Source organism: Tasmannia lanceolata, unplaced genomic scaffold, assembly GCF_043159265.1.
Source record: "Tasmannia lanceolata isolate RefF3 unplaced genomic scaffold, GAP_Taslan_0.1 ptg000002l, whole genome shotgun sequence".
NCBI classification, from domain to species: domain Eukaryota; kingdom Viridiplantae; phylum Streptophyta; class Magnoliopsida; order Canellales; family Winteraceae; genus Tasmannia; species Tasmannia lanceolata.
The window spans coordinates 19770094-19787618 of NW_027518679.1; the positions used below are offsets into that span (position 1 = coordinate 19770094).

Below are 17525 nucleotides of genomic sequence, written 5' to 3' on the forward strand. Positions count from 1 at the left end.
TGATCGGTCACTTTTGAAAATATCTCTAGACCTTGTTCTTATCGATTTTCGTTGATTTTTCTCCCTGATTTCACATCTAAACAAGGCTCTGATACCACAATGGTGTTCGTTCTTCCATCTTTGATTTATGAATGAATTAGGATTTCAATGATCAATCATTGAGAAATCCTGTTCGGCATTTTACTTCAATTGGTTTTTGGCACTTACTAGATACCATTGCCAACTGTTTGCTGATTTTGGCTCTTCCCAGAAAATGGTGAGGAAATGGATTCAATAGTCTCAAGAGCCAGATACTTTTTTTTAAAGGTATAAAGGCAAGATGATTCCCTCCTCACTTTAACATTGTGGGCAATGATTTGCCATTAATTCACATATTGTTCTCTACTCGAACATCAGTATTTCGAAGATTCAACTTCATCTTTGTTCATTTACACAACTGCTATGTTAATTTTGTTATAGCACTCCATATATCATCTTTTGCTCTTCCATCAATTTCGAAAAAAAGTAATTTGATTTACTAGAAATCACTAAACGGAACAAAAAATGTCTAATATGTATAGCCATGGTGCAGGATCGACTGCTTTAATACTTGTGGCCTTGTAGATGTCCCGGGAGTATAGAAGGCTAGGTTGAGCGACCACTATACCTGTAATGGGGAGCGGCCGTGACGCTAAGTTTTTGCATGGGCTCCCTTCACTTAAGCATTCCCGTTGAACAAAAATCGATTAAATTGTTAATTTTTATTTTATGCAATGGCTACTGTAACTAGAATGAGACCACCAGAATGAGACCGCTTTTGTGTATTTAGTCTCGTGTCTTCCACGAAATAAATAAGACGAAACCCAGTGTAATTCCTATTTGGAATTATAACAGCATTTAACCTCTAGTTTTTTTTTTAAGGAAAAAGTGCAAAATGAAGACAGAAGTGTCATGTTCTGAAATATCATCACCTATCGTACTTAAGCAATCGATGCAGTTCACTAATTTAATTACGAATGTTTAGCCGGTACATAAATCACTACAGAAATGTTATTTTTAGTGGCAGTCATTTAGCACCAGTCATAGAAATCGCTTGTAAAGGTATACCTGTACGAGCGGTCTTTTAGTAACCCGCTGCTGAAGTCCGTTTTTATAAAAGACACGAAATCGTGCCCTATGCCTCGCCCACGAACATATCCCGCGTAAAAACTTTTCCCCTTTCCCTTCTCAATCGTGCCCTAACCCTTTTCCTGAGAAATCGATCTTGCCCTCTTCCCTTTTCCGGCTACGTACTCCGGCGGCAACCTCTGACCACCTCATATTTTCCTTTCCCTCTTTTCCGTTTACCCATTTTCTCCGACAAGCTCGTCCGGCAACAAACTCCGGCTACTTCCACCGGCAAGGTATGCCTCGTTCCTCTCTCTTTATCACTCATTTTTTTATTAGGGTTGTAACTGGTTTTACAGATTTTGTGAGAAATTTTGGGTTTTTGTTTCTACTCTATTGATTTGGGTGAATCCATTTCCACTAAGCCAAATCCACGTTTTTTGTGTGCTTATGCTCATGTTCTTGCTTTTCTCTCATGGATTCTGTTCTCTGTGTAGATTTTGTTTGAAATATAGGGTTTTCCTTCCTATTCAGTTCTATGTGTAGATTTTGTTTGAAATATAGGGTTGAATCCATCTGCACTCAGCCACATCTACTTGTTGTCTGCTTTTGGGATAGATACTAAAGCCAAAATACAAATTAAGAACAAGTGATAGATACTAAACCACGTTTTTTTTGTGCTTATGCTCATGTTCTTGCTTTTCTCTCATGGATTCTGTTCTCTGTGTAGATTTTGTTTGAAATATAGGGTTTTCCTTCCTATTCAGTTCTATGTGTAGATTTTGTTTGAAATATAGGGTTGAATCCATCTCCACTCAGCCACATCTACTTGTTGTCTGCTTTTGGGATAGATACTAAACCCAAAATACAAATTAAGAACAAGTGATAGATACTAAACCCAAAATACAAATTACAAAATACAAAGTCGATTTAACAAGTGAGAATAGATAGATAGATAGATACTAAACCCAAAATACAAATTAAGAACATCAAACTTCTTGAACCAGCTAGTGAACTGCTTACTACACGTCCAATTTGGTGAGTTGGTCAATCAGGCTCTTCATATGTGCAAACGAAGAACCCCCTTCTTCCAGTGCTTTACGACTCGCATTTGAAATCTCTTTAACCCTTCCCCTCACCTTCATTCCTTCCTTGCTGTCCCCCATCAAACACCTCACTCCCCTCTCCACCTCGTCCGCACTAACAAAACCCCCTCCCTCATAATCCAATTTCAGCTCCCCTGCCAAACCCAAATCCCTCACCAGCTGAAACCCATTCAGCTTCTGCTCAGCATACAGCGGCCATGCCAGAATCGGCACCCCATACCACAAGCTCTCCAGAATGGAGTTCCACACTTCCACCCACAGTGTGAAACGAAACCCCCCACAGCAGGGTGTGCCAAGATCGCTGTTTGTGGGACCCAAGATGGCCATACCAATCCTTTCTCTTCCGTCCATTCTAAGAACCCTTCCGGTAAAACCTCATCCAGATTCACATCCGCCAACATGCCAAACTCTTCTCCAGAACGGCACCTCAATGACCATAGAAACCGAGACCCACTTTGTTGTAACCCAAGAGCTATCTCCTTCACCTGAGGCTCAGGGAATGCACCATTACTCCCAAAGCACAAGAACACCACCGACCCCGGAGGCTGCTTGTTTAACCATTCGATACATGGGTTTTCCGACAACGATGACTCGTCATTGAGACTGAGCAAGGGTCCGACTGGGTAAATGGGTGGAGTCGGATGGTAAGGCAAGCATCGACCCTCATTGATTGCTTCCAGCACCGTGGATTCTAGCTCAACTCTCTCTGTATATACACTTCTCTTGATTAAACTGACGTTGACAGTTTTTTGGATTTTGGTTAACAGAGAATTCCAATATGGTGGAGATGGTATTATTGGGCTTGCCCTGTTGCTTGGACCTTGTATGGACTAGTTGCTTCGCAGTTCGGAGACATAACTGATGTAATGGAGACGAAAGAACAAGTGGACCACTTTGTGATGGATTATTTTGGATTCAAACATGAATCTGTCGGATGGATATCTGCTGGGGTCATTGGATTATTTGTGCTCTTTGCGTTTGTTTTTGCCTTATCGATGAAGATGTTGAACTTCCAGAGAAGATGAGAAGTTCCCCTTTCTATGCAATGAGTCCTTTTGAATGGGTTCCAGGAGTATCTGTATAGACTATAGACTCTTATCGTCATGGTATTCCATGCTTAGTCACCAGGTTTGCAACATATAGATGATATATCCCAATATATAACGATTTATTCTGATGAGATAAAAATCATTCTATAGGCTTATTTATCATATCACCTATATACCACAATATATTATTGGCTATGTTGTCTTATATTTTTCTTTTTGTACCTTTTTCACGGATTCATGCAATATTTTTGATGTGGTCCTATCGCTGTTGTATCGACCATTTCGGTCATGGGGGTTTCCCCTCCTTTTCTTTTAATAGATATCTCTGCCATTCCAAAAAAAAAAGAGACTATAAATAAGGAACAAGAATACCCTCATGCATGTACACTTCCAGTAGTGGGAAAATCAGACGGAGTAAAGAACAAATACAGTATGAACGTTGTATAATGCATACACTTTCAGTCATCTTCTTGACTTTCTTCACATATAGGTATGTGTTTCCTGTTTAATATCTTGTGAGGGAACCATATTTATTGAGCAACTTTAGGTGGCTATTGTTATTACATAAACAATGTTGCGGTAAACAACTGGGGGGAACCTGCCGTTTAAACTCTAGAATTTTTAGACTGTGATGGTGATGGTTAAGGCAACGGTATGATACTTTTGTCATTATACTGAAATTGTGGAATTGGCTCTGCATGACAGGAAGTCGCTCTGAAGAAATTCTTGGACCAAGACGTCTCAGGTGATGCTTTGGAGCAATTTAGATGCGAAGTAAGAATCTTACACTTATATCTGAATTCATAAATTGTTAGACTATAATGAATCAAATTCCTGATTTCGTGAATTGTCTTTAGAAAATTTCTTCCGAGTTCCGATTCAATGTCTACCAGTGCCATTTTGCAGATTAGAATCATGCTAAGGCTGCGGCATCCAAATGTTGTTCTTTTCATGGGAGATACTACTTTTAGAGGTATGCCTGAATTTTTATTCCTTATTTTGTTACGATGTATGAAATGCAAGAGGTCAGGTCTTCTTTTCTTTTGCATATTTTTATATTTTGATTTTTAGAGAATTAAGGTGAATCTCTAAACTTATATGTCAAGAAATTTTAGTAACTTTCTTTTTCAGGGAATTGAAATGTATGGATTGGGGAATTGGACGGAAGTTGCAGAGCATGTTGGTACCAAGAACAAGGCACAATGTATTGACCATTATACAACACAATACATGAACTCCCCTTGCTATCCTCTTCCGGTACTTATTTTATTTTTCCATCTTGAAATTTTGTTGTGTGAATTGTCACCTTTTTTAAAAATAAGATGTGTAACAATAACATATCTCTACTTTTATGCATGTATATATATTTGCAGGACATGTCTCATGTTGTTGGGAAGAATAGAAAGGAACTTCTTGCTATGGCAAAAGTGCATGGTGAGGGCAAGAAAGGTTTGCGACATTGATGTTGATAAAGAAAATGTTCATTTATTCTAGTTTTGATCTTTACTCTGTTCAATGCACATATTTGGGCAAATACATAGCTTAACAGGAGCCCTGTCCCTGCCATTTTTTAAGAAACCTTCCATGGTCTTGATGCCATATCTTTCAATGCTGGGCCAACCTTCAGCAGGAGATTTGTACCTTCTAGAAGTTCGTTACCATTTAGATCTTCTTTTCATACAGATCTTTTATATGTGGCATCACTGTATGCAGACAAATCAAATGTCGCCGGTTTCACTAAAGTGTCATTGAAGTGTTTCCACGGGTCATTCGCTTTAATATCTAGTGCCCTGGCTCTTCTTAGTGACCTCCCAGCATGTTGCAGACCCACAGATGGCCCTGGTGTTCTGATTGATCTCACAGATAAGCCAAGGTGGCAGCCTTTTGCCACTTGGACTATTAAGCTTCTTAGTAAATGTCTTACTGAAGGAACTCTTTATGTGGAAGGACTCATCAATGCATCTTTCGTGACTGCTGCGTGTACTCTATTATGTTATGGGGATTCTGCTTTGCATATGGTAAGTAGCATCTCAGATATGGTGTTGGGCATTATTAGTTATTTAGTTGAATTCTGAGATGTGCTTAAACCAATAGTTTTTAATTTGCTGATCTTTACATTCGAAGGCATGCTTTGACTTCACGCGCATTACAACATCAGTGATAGATGCAGATATTGTTCCCAGCGAAAAACTTATTCGATCAATATCGTCCATATTGAGCCAAGATAAAAAGGAAATAATGTTCAGGTATGCCTTAAGCTATCATAAAATCCATGCCAACTTGTCTCTGTCTAGCTTGAATTGTATGCCTTTAACGTGCTACCATAATTCAAAAACTTATGAAACAGTATTGGGCTTAGTACATATATTGATACATACATATTTTGTTTTTGAAAGATATCTATAGATACATACATATGTAAGTACGTATATGTATGGATGTGTATTATATGTATGGATGTATATATAACACATATATATATATATATATATATATATATATATATATATATATATATATATATGTATTGATGTGTATTATATGCGCATCCCTTATGTGACGCTGTCAGGGGCATATCCATTAGATCCTTGATAGCCATATCCATTAGGTCTATCATTGATCTTCCCACAATATGTGGATTAATTGATTAATTGTTGCTGCTCCCTCTCAACTGTAGCTATGTTGGCACTCATTGTTCTCATCTTTGGGCAAAGATCAGAATGGAGATCCCAACAAATATCCTGTGCATCTCCTATTTTCTTGCAATGAACGCATTTCATTTTGTCTCTATCATCCGTCAGTGTCCCTACACATGGTTGGCTTCTTCAACAATTGTTTCCACCTCCTTTATTGCCTTCAGTATAATCTGCTACAAGAGTTGAATGCTCTACTTTTGTAGCTGAACGAGGACCATAAAGGTTGCCTTTCGATTGCTACTTGGATATAACTATAGATGGATTCAAGAGGAGCTCATCTTTCCCAAGCACCTGAACCCGTTGGAATTCTAGATCTTGGTTCAAGCTTGCTAAAACATCTTGCGTTGCTTGGTTTGTTCTTTATATCTTAGAGAGTAGGGGCTATTGGCAGAGAATGATCTAGTTCCAATCCCCATATGCAGCTGGTAAATTCAGGATACATCCTTCCTTTAAGAATAGGTTTGTGCTACTGTTTCCCATATATCCTAGACAGTCATAAAAAATAGTAGATTTCTACAAATACTTGTCTCCATTGAATGTGAGAGCCAAGCCATCATTGTGGGATTCTCACCTTCCCAATCATCATGGGATGGATCTTTCTTTGGGTTCTTTAATCTTCTCGGTATTTAACACAACTTACTTCGGCTACCGTTAAACATCCTATCCGATTATACCCATTCCGAATAGTTTCTTCCATTAAGTAATCCTGGGTGCTCATTGTTATCATTAATCCTGGGTTGTCATTATGAATTTATGACTACTTCAGTTGATTACTGGTTGTTTAACGTCAGACACCTTATTCAATGCTTCTTCCATAGGCAATATATCAAATCAAGATCTCACCCAAATAGAACATCGATAGAAAGAGATTAAGGATAGATTTATATGTTCTCAGAATGTCTTGCTCAGAAAATCTTCCTATTATGTTTTTAAAGGTAATATTTTTTGGACAAATAGAAAAATGACAAACCATTGAAGTGGGGTTGGATTTCACATGATTTGTCTTAACAAGATGGAATTAAGTTACGCGAAAGGATTAATTTTTTTAGGTTGTAATACTATTTTTATGTCTTCGTATCGTGCTTCAAGTTCTGGTTAGTATAGGCTGAAATTTTTGTCTTTGTTTTTTATCAATTTTGAGAGAAATGTAATAATCTGTGGCAGAAGCTAGTCTATTCAGAAGTTATTCTGAAAGTTCATGGGTACAAATTCAGAATATGGATAGTAGAGTTTCCCACAGTCATAGAAGCCTTATTGCTTTCCCAAGAAGGATCTTTTTGACAATATATGGACCACTATTTTTTTTTTAATAGTTCACCATCTTTTTGACAATATATGGGCTACTCTAGTTAGGTTTGAACTTGTCCTGGGATCTAATATTAGTGTCCAATTTTCTTTTATAACTAGATCACTCTCCTTATCTTTTGAAATGGTGAAGTTTTTTAAATAAGAAAAAACTTCAGCGATATGAGAATAATTTTAATCACAATTGTAGATATGTTTCTTTCCTTTCTCCATAAAGAAGGTGTGAGGGGGAAGAAGTGGGTAAAGAAAAGTAAGTTCAGAGCAAATGACTGGCATAGTACATGGACAAATGGGCAGATGGGAATAGAGGAGTACATGGACAAATGGGCATGGGAATGGAGATGTGAGTAGCAAGTTGTTCCATGGTTGTGTGCACAGTATCACTATATTTGATTTTAGACGCGCCCTCGATCTTTGGAAGAGCCTTCTATCATTGGCAAAATTCAATGGAAGAGGGCAAAAATACTCTGATGGTGGTAGAGGTTAATTGTATGTAGTCAAAGGCATACTGGTGGTTGCAAAAGGAGAACAAATAGGTGGCACAAGACCAGACATTGCTCAAGTAGTGAGAGTGGTTAGCAAGTACAAGGAGAATCTTGGTCGTGAACTCATGATCATTAGAATGATGTGAACTGGATCCTTAGATATCTAAGGGGTATTTCTGATTTCTCCATACGTCATAGTGGCATGGATCTTAATTGTGTTGGTTTTGTTGATGGAGACATGGATCTTAATTGTGTTGGTTTTGTTGATGGAGATTTTTTCCATGAAAAAAATAGATGTCGGTATACCAAAATATAATTTTCTCTATGGCAGGTGAGTGGCATTCAATCTTGGATTGTCTATAGTATAAGCTGAATAAACGGCCGCTGCACAAGCTTGCAAAGAAGTTATTTGGCTTGAGAAGCTACTTAGAGAACACAGACTGAAAAAAGAATGCCATGAGAGTGCATTGAGATTGTCAAAGTACAATGCATTAAGTGAGAGAGAGAAACTTGGTTATACCTTCCCATCGACCATTTCGCGATGACCAAGCATACGGTTCTTAGGATTCTTCATAACAGAGCGACTGTAGGACAAAAACAATTCACATCAATTCAAGACCATAAACTGTGGGAATCCATGAATTTAGTAACATGGCCATGCAATGCAAAGGACACATGTTTCTTGTGAAAAATAAGGAAATGGAAGGAGATAAGGAATGAAATGAAAGAAATCTAACTACTTGGGATGAACCTAGACTTCTTCCTCTGCCTAACCCAATAACATTTTGATATTCTTTGACATTCTCTACATTCTCTTCTTGTTTTTGCCATTGGGGGCGTAGTAGGAAAATTTTCAAATCGCATGGTTCATGGTCGTGTTTATTGTGTTACATTTAATAACTTTTCTGTGCTCAGGAGAGGATTTTATGGCGGGTAGTTTCAAACTTTCATTAGTAACAGACCATATTTTACATGGTTAGTTGGAGGGAATCAGAGTTATTTTGGGGGCTGAATTTGAAAGATGAGCATAAAAAACATCGATTTAAGGTACATTTTCAATCCAATAATCATAGGTCCAGCCCATTGACAGCCTAAAGTGGGATGGGCCCACAAGAATTAGGCCCATAAGGCCCGGCACATGAACCGACCTTACTTTCCAGATGAGATCGCAAAAATGGGCTGGGCCAGGGCAACGGACTTTCTTAAGGCCTGGAACAGAGCATCCAGGATTAACCAACTCTAGGATATGTTCTAGGCATGGCTGGTTTGGACCAAGTTCTAAGGGCTTAATAAATAGACTTAGCTCAAGCCGGACCCAGCTTTTAGCCTCAATCAGGGTACTTTTTCTTTAATTTAAGCAGAGTTAGACATACTTAAAAATTGCCAAAGCAAAACAAATCAAGGAAGAAAACTGAATTTACAATTGGCTTATGCAAGAACCCAATTGAACTTTTAGGAGACTACTTGCCTTGTCAAGCCCTTGTCTGCCTATCCTGCCGATCTAGGGGACAGAGGACTTTTAAGGCATGACTTTAATGTGGTGTCTTTTTGAAATCTTGAAATTTTTTGACATTCTGAAACTAGAAATTTACTATCCTTTTCTACATGACTTATAGGGGACAGAGGACTTTTAAGGCATGATAATCTTAAACTTGAGAAAACTAACTATTGTATTGGTGGTTGGCCATACCAATTTCTATCCAATATAGCATGCTGCAAGTCAAATTTCACATATTATGTTTTCTTTCTTGATGATTTTCCTGAGACTCGGATTACACTTCATGGATGGCATTTTCCCCTTATTTATACTTTTTACTAGAAGCTCCAAATTTGAGATTTGGATACCTGTTCCTTTTGCAGCCAACCAATATTCTGCTTGGGGATCACTTTGAAGCTAAACTCTCAGACTTCGGTTTGTCAAAAGTTATGGACCTCGGTCAGTCTTATGTGAGCTCGGAAGTGAGAGGAACATTTGGCTATGTCGATCCGGAATACCAATGAAATCACCGTGTGAATCCATCTGGCGATGTATACAGCTTCGGAATCGTGCTTCTACAAATCCTTTCAGGGAAGAGAGTCATCGATATGAATGTGAAAAGACCAATGTCACTGGATAGAATGGTGAGAAACAACTACTTATCAGTTCTCTATTTTTTGCATGTGTCACAGGTTCTTATATGTGAAGCAAGTTTTCTATGTGTGGTACAGCAGGTTCTGTATGTGTGTTGTACCCATGTTGGTTTGGGATATTAAGCGTTTCTGGATTTTTCAAAAAAAAAAAATTCACACAATTACTAGCGGTTATGACCGCTGGTATATATCTCAAGTTCACGGATCAATCTCGATATATACCAGCGGTTATACCTGCTGGTAGTTATTACTGACATATACCAGCGGTTCTAACCGCTGGTATATATCTGTGGTTAACTATCGACACTGAGATATACCAGCGGTTTTAACCGCCGCTAGTTATGATAATACAGTAGCGGTGTTATTAGCAGCAGTTATAACCGCTGGTATATATCGATATATACCAGCGGTTATCACCGCTGCTATATATCGATATATACCAGCGGTTATCACCGCTGCTATAGTTGACATATACACTAGCGGTTATAATAGCTACAGTTTTAACCGCTGTAAACGGTAGATATATACCAGCGGTTAAAACCGCTGCTATTTTACATATACACTAGCGGTTGTAATAGCTACGGTTTTAACCGCTGGTAAATGATGCACCGACGGGACATACACCGGCGGAAAGTAAACCGCGGGTAAATGATATAACAGCAGTATTTCCTGGGATTAGCAGCGGTTCTAACCGCCGGTAAATAATGATTTTGTTGTAGTGAATCTAAATTGACATGTTATGGAAAGAATGGGCAGAATGAAACTTTCATTTTCACCATTCAAAAAAAAAAAAAAAACTCTAATGTTTGTTTTCATTGGTACATAAGAGAAGGAACATCAATTGCATCACAGAGAAGAAGATAAAATAGGGAAAACTTATGTACTCCATCCGTCTTCTAGGCCAATCAGATTGACATCACAAGCTAAACATTCAACGGGTCTTTGGATATCAGTATGGCTTTTTGGATGAAATGAATACTAACAGAAAAAACGGCAATAACAAATTCAACTTGTGATATGTTGAAGCCTTCTATCACACTTTATTTCTTAACACCTGACCTTTTTCTCAATTGGGCAAAACCCAAGATATAGGAAACAGATAATTTATGGGAAATTCACATAAGCGGATACGGTGAAAACTTGGCATTATTTAGGAAGATATCAATTACTCTATTAGCTGGAAATCCTGACCTTTTATTTGAAGGTGTAATTAAGCATAAGTTCAAGACATTTGGGATGCTTGGCAGTGAACCTTTGACCATAATTGATAGATTCAGCAAGTTCATTTTTTCTGATTCTATTCCATTATTTTTAAAATTTTCTAATTTATTGTTTCTTTACGAAGTGCTTGTAGGAAGAGGGCGAGCCTTGGCGCAACGGTAAGGTTGCTCCATTGTGACCTGGTGGTCACGGGTTCAAGTCACGGAAACAGCATCTCTGCAAAGCGGGAGCCTCGTGCACTAGGCCGCCCTTTTTTTTAATGAAGTGCTTGTAGGACGACAGGGATGGAAGAGTACCAGGGATTGCCACTCCCTGCAAGTGAGCCAGACTGTATTGCATGGATTGCGCAGTGACCCCCCCCCCCCCCCCCCCCCAAATCCGTGCTGACAGGTTTCGACAGGGGAATCGCATATAACACATCTAGATTCTTGTTGTAGCCATGTTAGGCATGAATCCTCTTTTTTTTGTCAAATCCAACACATCGTTGTCTCTTTAAAAACTAAGAATCATGTATATTTTTCTTTTAAACAAATTCGTCTTAATAATTTTTTTTCCGAAAGCACAACTTGTCCTCTCTTAATAAAAACCCTAGTGACACGACCTTTTACCCTCGAACATCGACCGCGTTCCTCCTTTTCCTTCACTTTCTCTTGATAGAAACCTCAACTTCTCAACCCTCCACCCTCAAATTTCTTTTTTGAAAGGTAACAATTATACTGATTATTTTTTTTAATGGCAACAATTGTATTGATAAATTGTAATCGAATCACATTATGAGGACAAGATGTCCCACCATTGTAACAGCAAATACAGTTACCCTAGCAATCATATTCTTCACGGCCCACAATTGGCCAAGATGTTGGATCCCAACCTTGATGGACGTCTAGAAACTAGGTTCTTAACCCTTCACCTGCCCCTTCATTCCTCCTCTTCTCCATTAATCGGACCGCCTGGAAAATGACCATCTCCTCTCTTTGTGCACCTTTTATTGCAAGTTTATTTGTTTCTGTGTTGGCGGAACAACGCTTATGCTGATATTTTGGGGAAATGGATGTAACTATATCCTAATTTCCCTGTTGATATCCGCTAACTCCCATGGACCTACTGACTTGTTCGTAGCATTTGAATCCCCTTCAATGATTAGATTCCACTTCCATGATTTGCGGACCACCTCAATCCCCATAATAATGCCCGGGCTTCCACTTCATTTCAACCGCAATACCCCGCCGGTCCGCAGTAAAATAGAACTATGATTCCTCTAGAATCCCTGAATAAACCTTCAATTTCCGCTTGTCCTAACTCCCCTTTTATATTTCAGTAAAATTCATTTTATTCCATCCGCTTAGTGGGGGCCTCCACTTTGGCTCTGCGACTTGCTTCTTCTTTTCTTGGATGACAGCCTTCCAATTCCGAAGGATTTCTCCTGGGCTATAACTAGGTGCGTCCTTCACAATACTGCTCCCCATTATAATGCCCGCTTTCACATCAAATGCAATTCTTTGCCATCTGCGCTTAAGGGGCTAGTTTCCACATAGCTCTGCCAACTTCTCCAAAAGGCCCAAGACTCCATCCAAGGATTATAGTTTTAATTGCCTTTTGGAGCGTCCACTGAAAGCCAAAGCTATTTATTATCCCCATACCCAATTGATATGAGAATGGGCAATGGACTAGAAAATGATCCAACGACCCTTCATTACTGCGGCAGAAAACACACTGACTAGCCATAAGAAGTTTCCTACTTTTCAACCTGTAATAAGTATTTATTCTCTTCTTGGCTACCGTCCAAACGAAAGCCACCACCCTAGGCGGTGCAACGCTTTACAAATCCTTGAACAGAGGGAGACCTCCCAATTCGGTGATGTCAACTTGCGGAAGAAAGAGCGCATAGAAAAAGAACCGGAGGAATCCAGAGTCTAGTCCCTCGGATATATTTAAAATATATTTTAAAAAAAATATGTGCACCTAGGCATATTTGTTTGATAGAAGTTTTTAAGTGTAAAGTAATATGATCATCCCATAATGTGTATTTATTATAAAATTCTTTGGGACCCACCATGTTGGAAGATCCAAATGTTCATTTGTTAGGCCTCGATGAAAGTATGCCTTTCCGATGAAATCATCTCCATGGGATGATCCTAGTAGAGAGGTTTATATATGGTGTCGTCCATCAATAAATTGGAGGGTTAGGATTATCCTCTAGATGGAGATGATTTATTGGGCAAGGCCTAGTTACATTGGGCCCTACAAATGGATGGTTTGGATTTTGAATAAAGTGGACCCAGGTATAATGATCCTGACCTCACAATCTATAGAGGTGTCCATAATGTGTAGTCCCTATATGGATCGTAGGGTTAGAATCATTAAATAATTTCACGGGCAGAAGCCATTTACGTTGTGGATCAACAAATGGATTGTTTGGATCATGCCATGAATAGGATGAGAGAGATTTAAGTACTGGTTGTATAAAAGTGTTGTGAAGCAAATTTATTTTTATTATGAGGCATTAAATTAGATCCATCTTCTGCTAATACATAATAAACCCTTCCTCTTTCTACTAATTGGTGGGGAAGGAGTACATATTATTCAATAACCTAGATAAGAACTAACTGCAACTCTTAGCGACTTCATTTGCGTATGAGATAGTCTGGTGGACACCGAGGAACATCTTGTTCCAGCAAGATTTCTTGCTAAACTCTCGGATTGCCTGGCAACATTGGGGTTCAAATGACAAGTAGGGCAGATGGAATTCAAGTGGGAAAAGGATCGCTGTAGTGCAACCGGGTGCTGCTGCCATAAAATCAGCCCAGCATGGATCAATGTAGTACTGATAAAATGGAAGTGGTGATGGTGGAAGTGTGCTTACGATCTCCGCTTTAGGTGCAGTTGACAAAAACTCTTCATCTTCATTTTTCTCGAACAGCTCACGTGCGAGCCCCGGTGTTGCCCATGTGATGAGTAAAGGCATCAACAGGAACACAGCCAACTGAATCCCTTTCCTCATCTTGCCTGAATTCTATTCCTCTCGTCCTTGGTTGTGGAATGACTTGGTTGATTGAAAACTACAAGGAGGGTGTTTATTTATAGAGTTTGGAATGGCGTGAAGATGGTAGAGATCTTAAAACGGATTTCCATGATATTAATTTTGGACTTAAAAAGGTTTACGTTTAGGTTATAATGTTCTTCTAATTTTGAGAAACAATTAATTATTTCACCTTAAAGGAAGAGGATTCCACATTACAAGGGAAACATCATTTAAGACCTACTTAAACATCGTTTAGTAAATGTTCACCATAAGTCATTTAGACATTGACGGATGTGATCGAGTCCATGAATACTGTTGGTAGACCTGGCAAAAGTGACCCGTGCTCGCGGGTCGACCCGGCCCACCCGCAAATTTGCGGGCACGGGTCTAAGTTTCCGTGACCCGTCAAAAACCAACCCGCGGGTGACCCAACCCGCAAAAACACGGGTCGGGTCGGGTCAACCCGCGGGCACCCGCATTTTTACAGTATTTTTTAATCTTTTTTAGAATGTTATATCTCTGCTGTTTGTTTTTTATGAGTAACTCCTCACTTTATAAAAAGTACGGTATGTCCTGCACCGTAGGATTATCCAAAGTTCCAAACCGTCCATTAGATGGGCCATACCCTAAATAGGTTATGCCCCAAAATTATTTTCATCGGTTGATTCTAACCCTCCGATCTATAGAGGGTTAGGATCAACCCTCTAACATTCAGATTGGAGGGATAGATCATCCTATGGAAATGATTTTTGGAGCATAACCTATTTAGGCTATGGCCCAACTAATGGACGGTTTGGATCATCCTATGGTGTGGGCCATACATAAAGTGAGAGTGCCCAGTAGTGTTGATAACATTTAAATGTGGTTTTTATTTTATTAGAATTTGCTATCAAGCTTCTCCTTTGGCAATTTCTCGGCAAGTGGCCTTTGTGTGTGCAAAGATGCGCGCATCCAAATGTTGCTAAAATGTTGCTAGAAAATGTAAAAAAGTAATCATTACACCACAAAAAGTAAATTAGCTAAATTATAAAGTTTTGAATGAAAAATTACCTAGAAAGGGTTATAAAATTTTAAAATTACGAAAAAAATACCAAATCACATATTGGAGGTTATGACAATTACGGGAAAAGTAGAGGCTGTCAAATCAAAATAAATATTTCAATCCCAATCCCATCTTTGCGGCATATTTGCGGGTGACCCGCGGGTTGACCCGGCCCACCCGCGGGCCGCGCGGGTCACGTAAATTTTGACCCACCAAAATGCGGGTCATTTTCTCACCCGACCCGTGGACCCGCACCCGCATCACCCGCGGGTTGACCCGGCCCGACCCACCCGTTTGCCAGGTCTAACTGTTGGCTATTAAAATTTTGTTTTATTTCCTTGGGCCCCACCTCATTGGATGATTTGAAACCTTGATAAAGCATTATGATACATAAGTTCTTTAAGATGTCTTCAAGCTATTGATTTTTACATGACTCAAATCTTTTGACTGAGAACTCCATTTGGTGCAGACCTCGAACGATTGATAAGGTAATGGTTTCAAGATGAATGTTCACCCCCTCTGTAAGATCAGGACCAATTAATCAACGAAGAAGCTAGGATCAGCTTTAAAGAGGTGGGGCAAGCGGAATTGGGATGGAATCATGCTCACTGGCCGAACCAATGCTTCACGTGGGGCCCAAAAAAAGGCTTGTTAGTAAAGAGCCTAATAATGACCATCTTTTTTCCACTCTTTTAGGGAGATGATAAATCCGCACCCCATGTAGGATTATTCGCACCCTTGTAACGTGAATTGACGTCAAAAATTTGTTAACGTGTATTTATTATAAAATTCTTTGGGACCCACCATGTTGGAAGATCCAAATGTTCATTTGTTAGGCCTCGATGAAAGTATGCCTTTCCGATGAAATCATCTCCATGGGATGATCCTAGTAGAGAGGTTTATATATGGTGTCGTCCATCAATAAATTGGAGGGTTAGGATTATCCTCTAGATGGAGATGATTTATTGGGCAACGCCTAGTTACATTGGGCCCTACAAATGGATGGTTTGGATTTTGAATAAAGTGGACCCAGGTATAATGATCCTGACCTCACAATCTATAGAGGTGTCCATAATGTGTAGTCCCTATATGGATCGTAGGGTTAGAATCATTAAATAATTTCACGGGCAGAAGCCATTTACGTTGTGGATCAACAAATGGATTGTTTGGATCATGCCATGAATAGGATGAGAGAGATTTAAGTACTGGTTGTATAAAAGTGTTGTGAAGCAAATTTATTTTTATTATGAGGCATTAAATTAGATCCATCTTCTGCTAATACATAATAAACCCTTCCTCTTTCTACTAATTGGTGGGGAAGGAGTACATATTATTCAATAACCTAGATAAGAACTAACTGCAACTCTTAGCGACTTCATTTGCGTATGAGATAGTCTGGTGGACACCGAGGAACATCTTGTTCCAGCAAGATTTCTTGCTAAACTCTCGGATTGCCTGGCAACATTGGGGTTCAAATGACAAGTAGGGCAGATGGAATTCAAGTGGGAAAAGGATCGCTGTAGTGCAACCGGGTGCTGCTGCCATAAAATCAGCCCAGCATGGATCAATGTAGTACTGATAAAATGGAAGTGGTGATGGTGGAAGTGTGCTTACGATCTCCGCTTTAGGTGCAGTTGACAAAAACTCTTCATCTTCATTTTTCTCGAACAGCTCACGTGCGAGCCCCGGTGTTGCCCATGTGATGAGTAAAGGCATCAACAGGAACACAGCCAACTGAATCCCTTTCCTCATCTTGCCTGAATTCTATTCCTCTCGTCCTTGGTTGTGGAATGACTTGGTTGATTGAAAACTACAAGGAGGGTGTTTATTTATAGAGTTTGGAATGGCGTGAAGATGGTAGAGATCTTAAAACGGATTTCCATGATATTAATTTTGGACTTAAAAAGGTTTACGTTTAGGTTATAATGTTCTTCTAATTTTGAGAAACAATTAATTATTTCACCTTAAAGTAAGAGGATTCCACATTACAAGGGAAACATCATTTAAGACCTACTTAAACATCGTTTAGTAAATGTTCACCATAAGTCATTTAGACATTGACGGATGTGATCGAGTCCATGAATACTGTTGGTAGACCTGGCAAAAGTGACCCGTGCTCGCGGGTCGACCCGGCCCACCCGCAAATTTGCGGGCACGGGTCTAAGTTTCCGTGACCCGTCAAAAACCAACCCGCGGGTGACCCAACCCGCAAAAACACGGGTCGGGTCGGGTCAACCCGCGGGCACCCGCATTTTTACAGTATTTTTTAATCTTTTTTAGAATGTTATATCTCTGCTGTTTGTTTTTTATGAGTAACTCCTCACTTTATAAAAAGTACGGTATGTCCTGCACCGTAGGATTATCCAAAGTTCCAAACCGTCCA

At 39.3% G+C, this 17525-nt stretch overlaps 1 protein-coding gene and 1 pseudogene across 5 annotated transcripts; one reads left to right on the top strand and one right to left on the bottom strand.

The window, feature by feature from the left end:
- Positions 1–1135: 1135 nt before the first annotated feature.
- On the top strand, positions 1136–11566 carry LOC143884943 (serine/threonine-protein kinase ATR-like). 5 transcript variants are annotated; one of them, XR_013253113.1, is made up of 9 exons: positions 1137–1382; positions 3947–4015; positions 4148–4214; positions 4373–4498; positions 4615–4690; positions 4955–5259; positions 5366–5487; positions 9588–9848; positions 11203–11566. XR_013253113.1 is itself a non-coding variant. In XM_077389016.1 (8 exons), exons 3-8 carry the CDS (start codon positions 4179–4181, stop codon positions 9676–9678), a joined length of 756 nt encoding a protein of 251 aa, XP_077245131.1. In that variant the 5' UTR covers positions 1136–1382; positions 3947–4015; positions 4135–4178; the 3' UTR covers positions 9679–10012. The 5 variants fall into 5 exon arrangements, 3 of the variants coding, with proteins under 3 accessions (XP_077245131.1, XP_077245209.1, XP_077244978.1); XR_013253118.1 differs by having other exon boundaries at positions 11212–11566; XM_077389016.1 differs by lacking the exon at positions 11203–11566 and having other exon boundaries at positions 1136–1382; positions 4135–4214; positions 9588–10012.
- On the bottom strand, positions 2045–3297 carry LOC143889081 (malvidin galactosylase UGT88C3 pseudogene; annotated as a pseudogene).
- Positions 11567–17525: the final 5959 nt, after the last annotated feature.

Coding starts and splice junctions, on each gene's coding strand:
- LOC143884943 (XM_077389016.1), top strand. CDS start 4,179: ATGTTGTTCTTTTCATGGGAGATACTACTTTTAGAG. Junction 4,499..4,614: donor CCCCTTGCTATCCTCTTCCG/GTACTTATTTTA, acceptor ATATATTTGCAG/GACATGTCTCATGTTGTTGG. Junction 4,691..4,954: donor GCATGGTGAGGGCAAGAAAG/GTTTGCGACATT, acceptor CACTGTATGCAG/ACAAATCAAATGTCGCCGGT.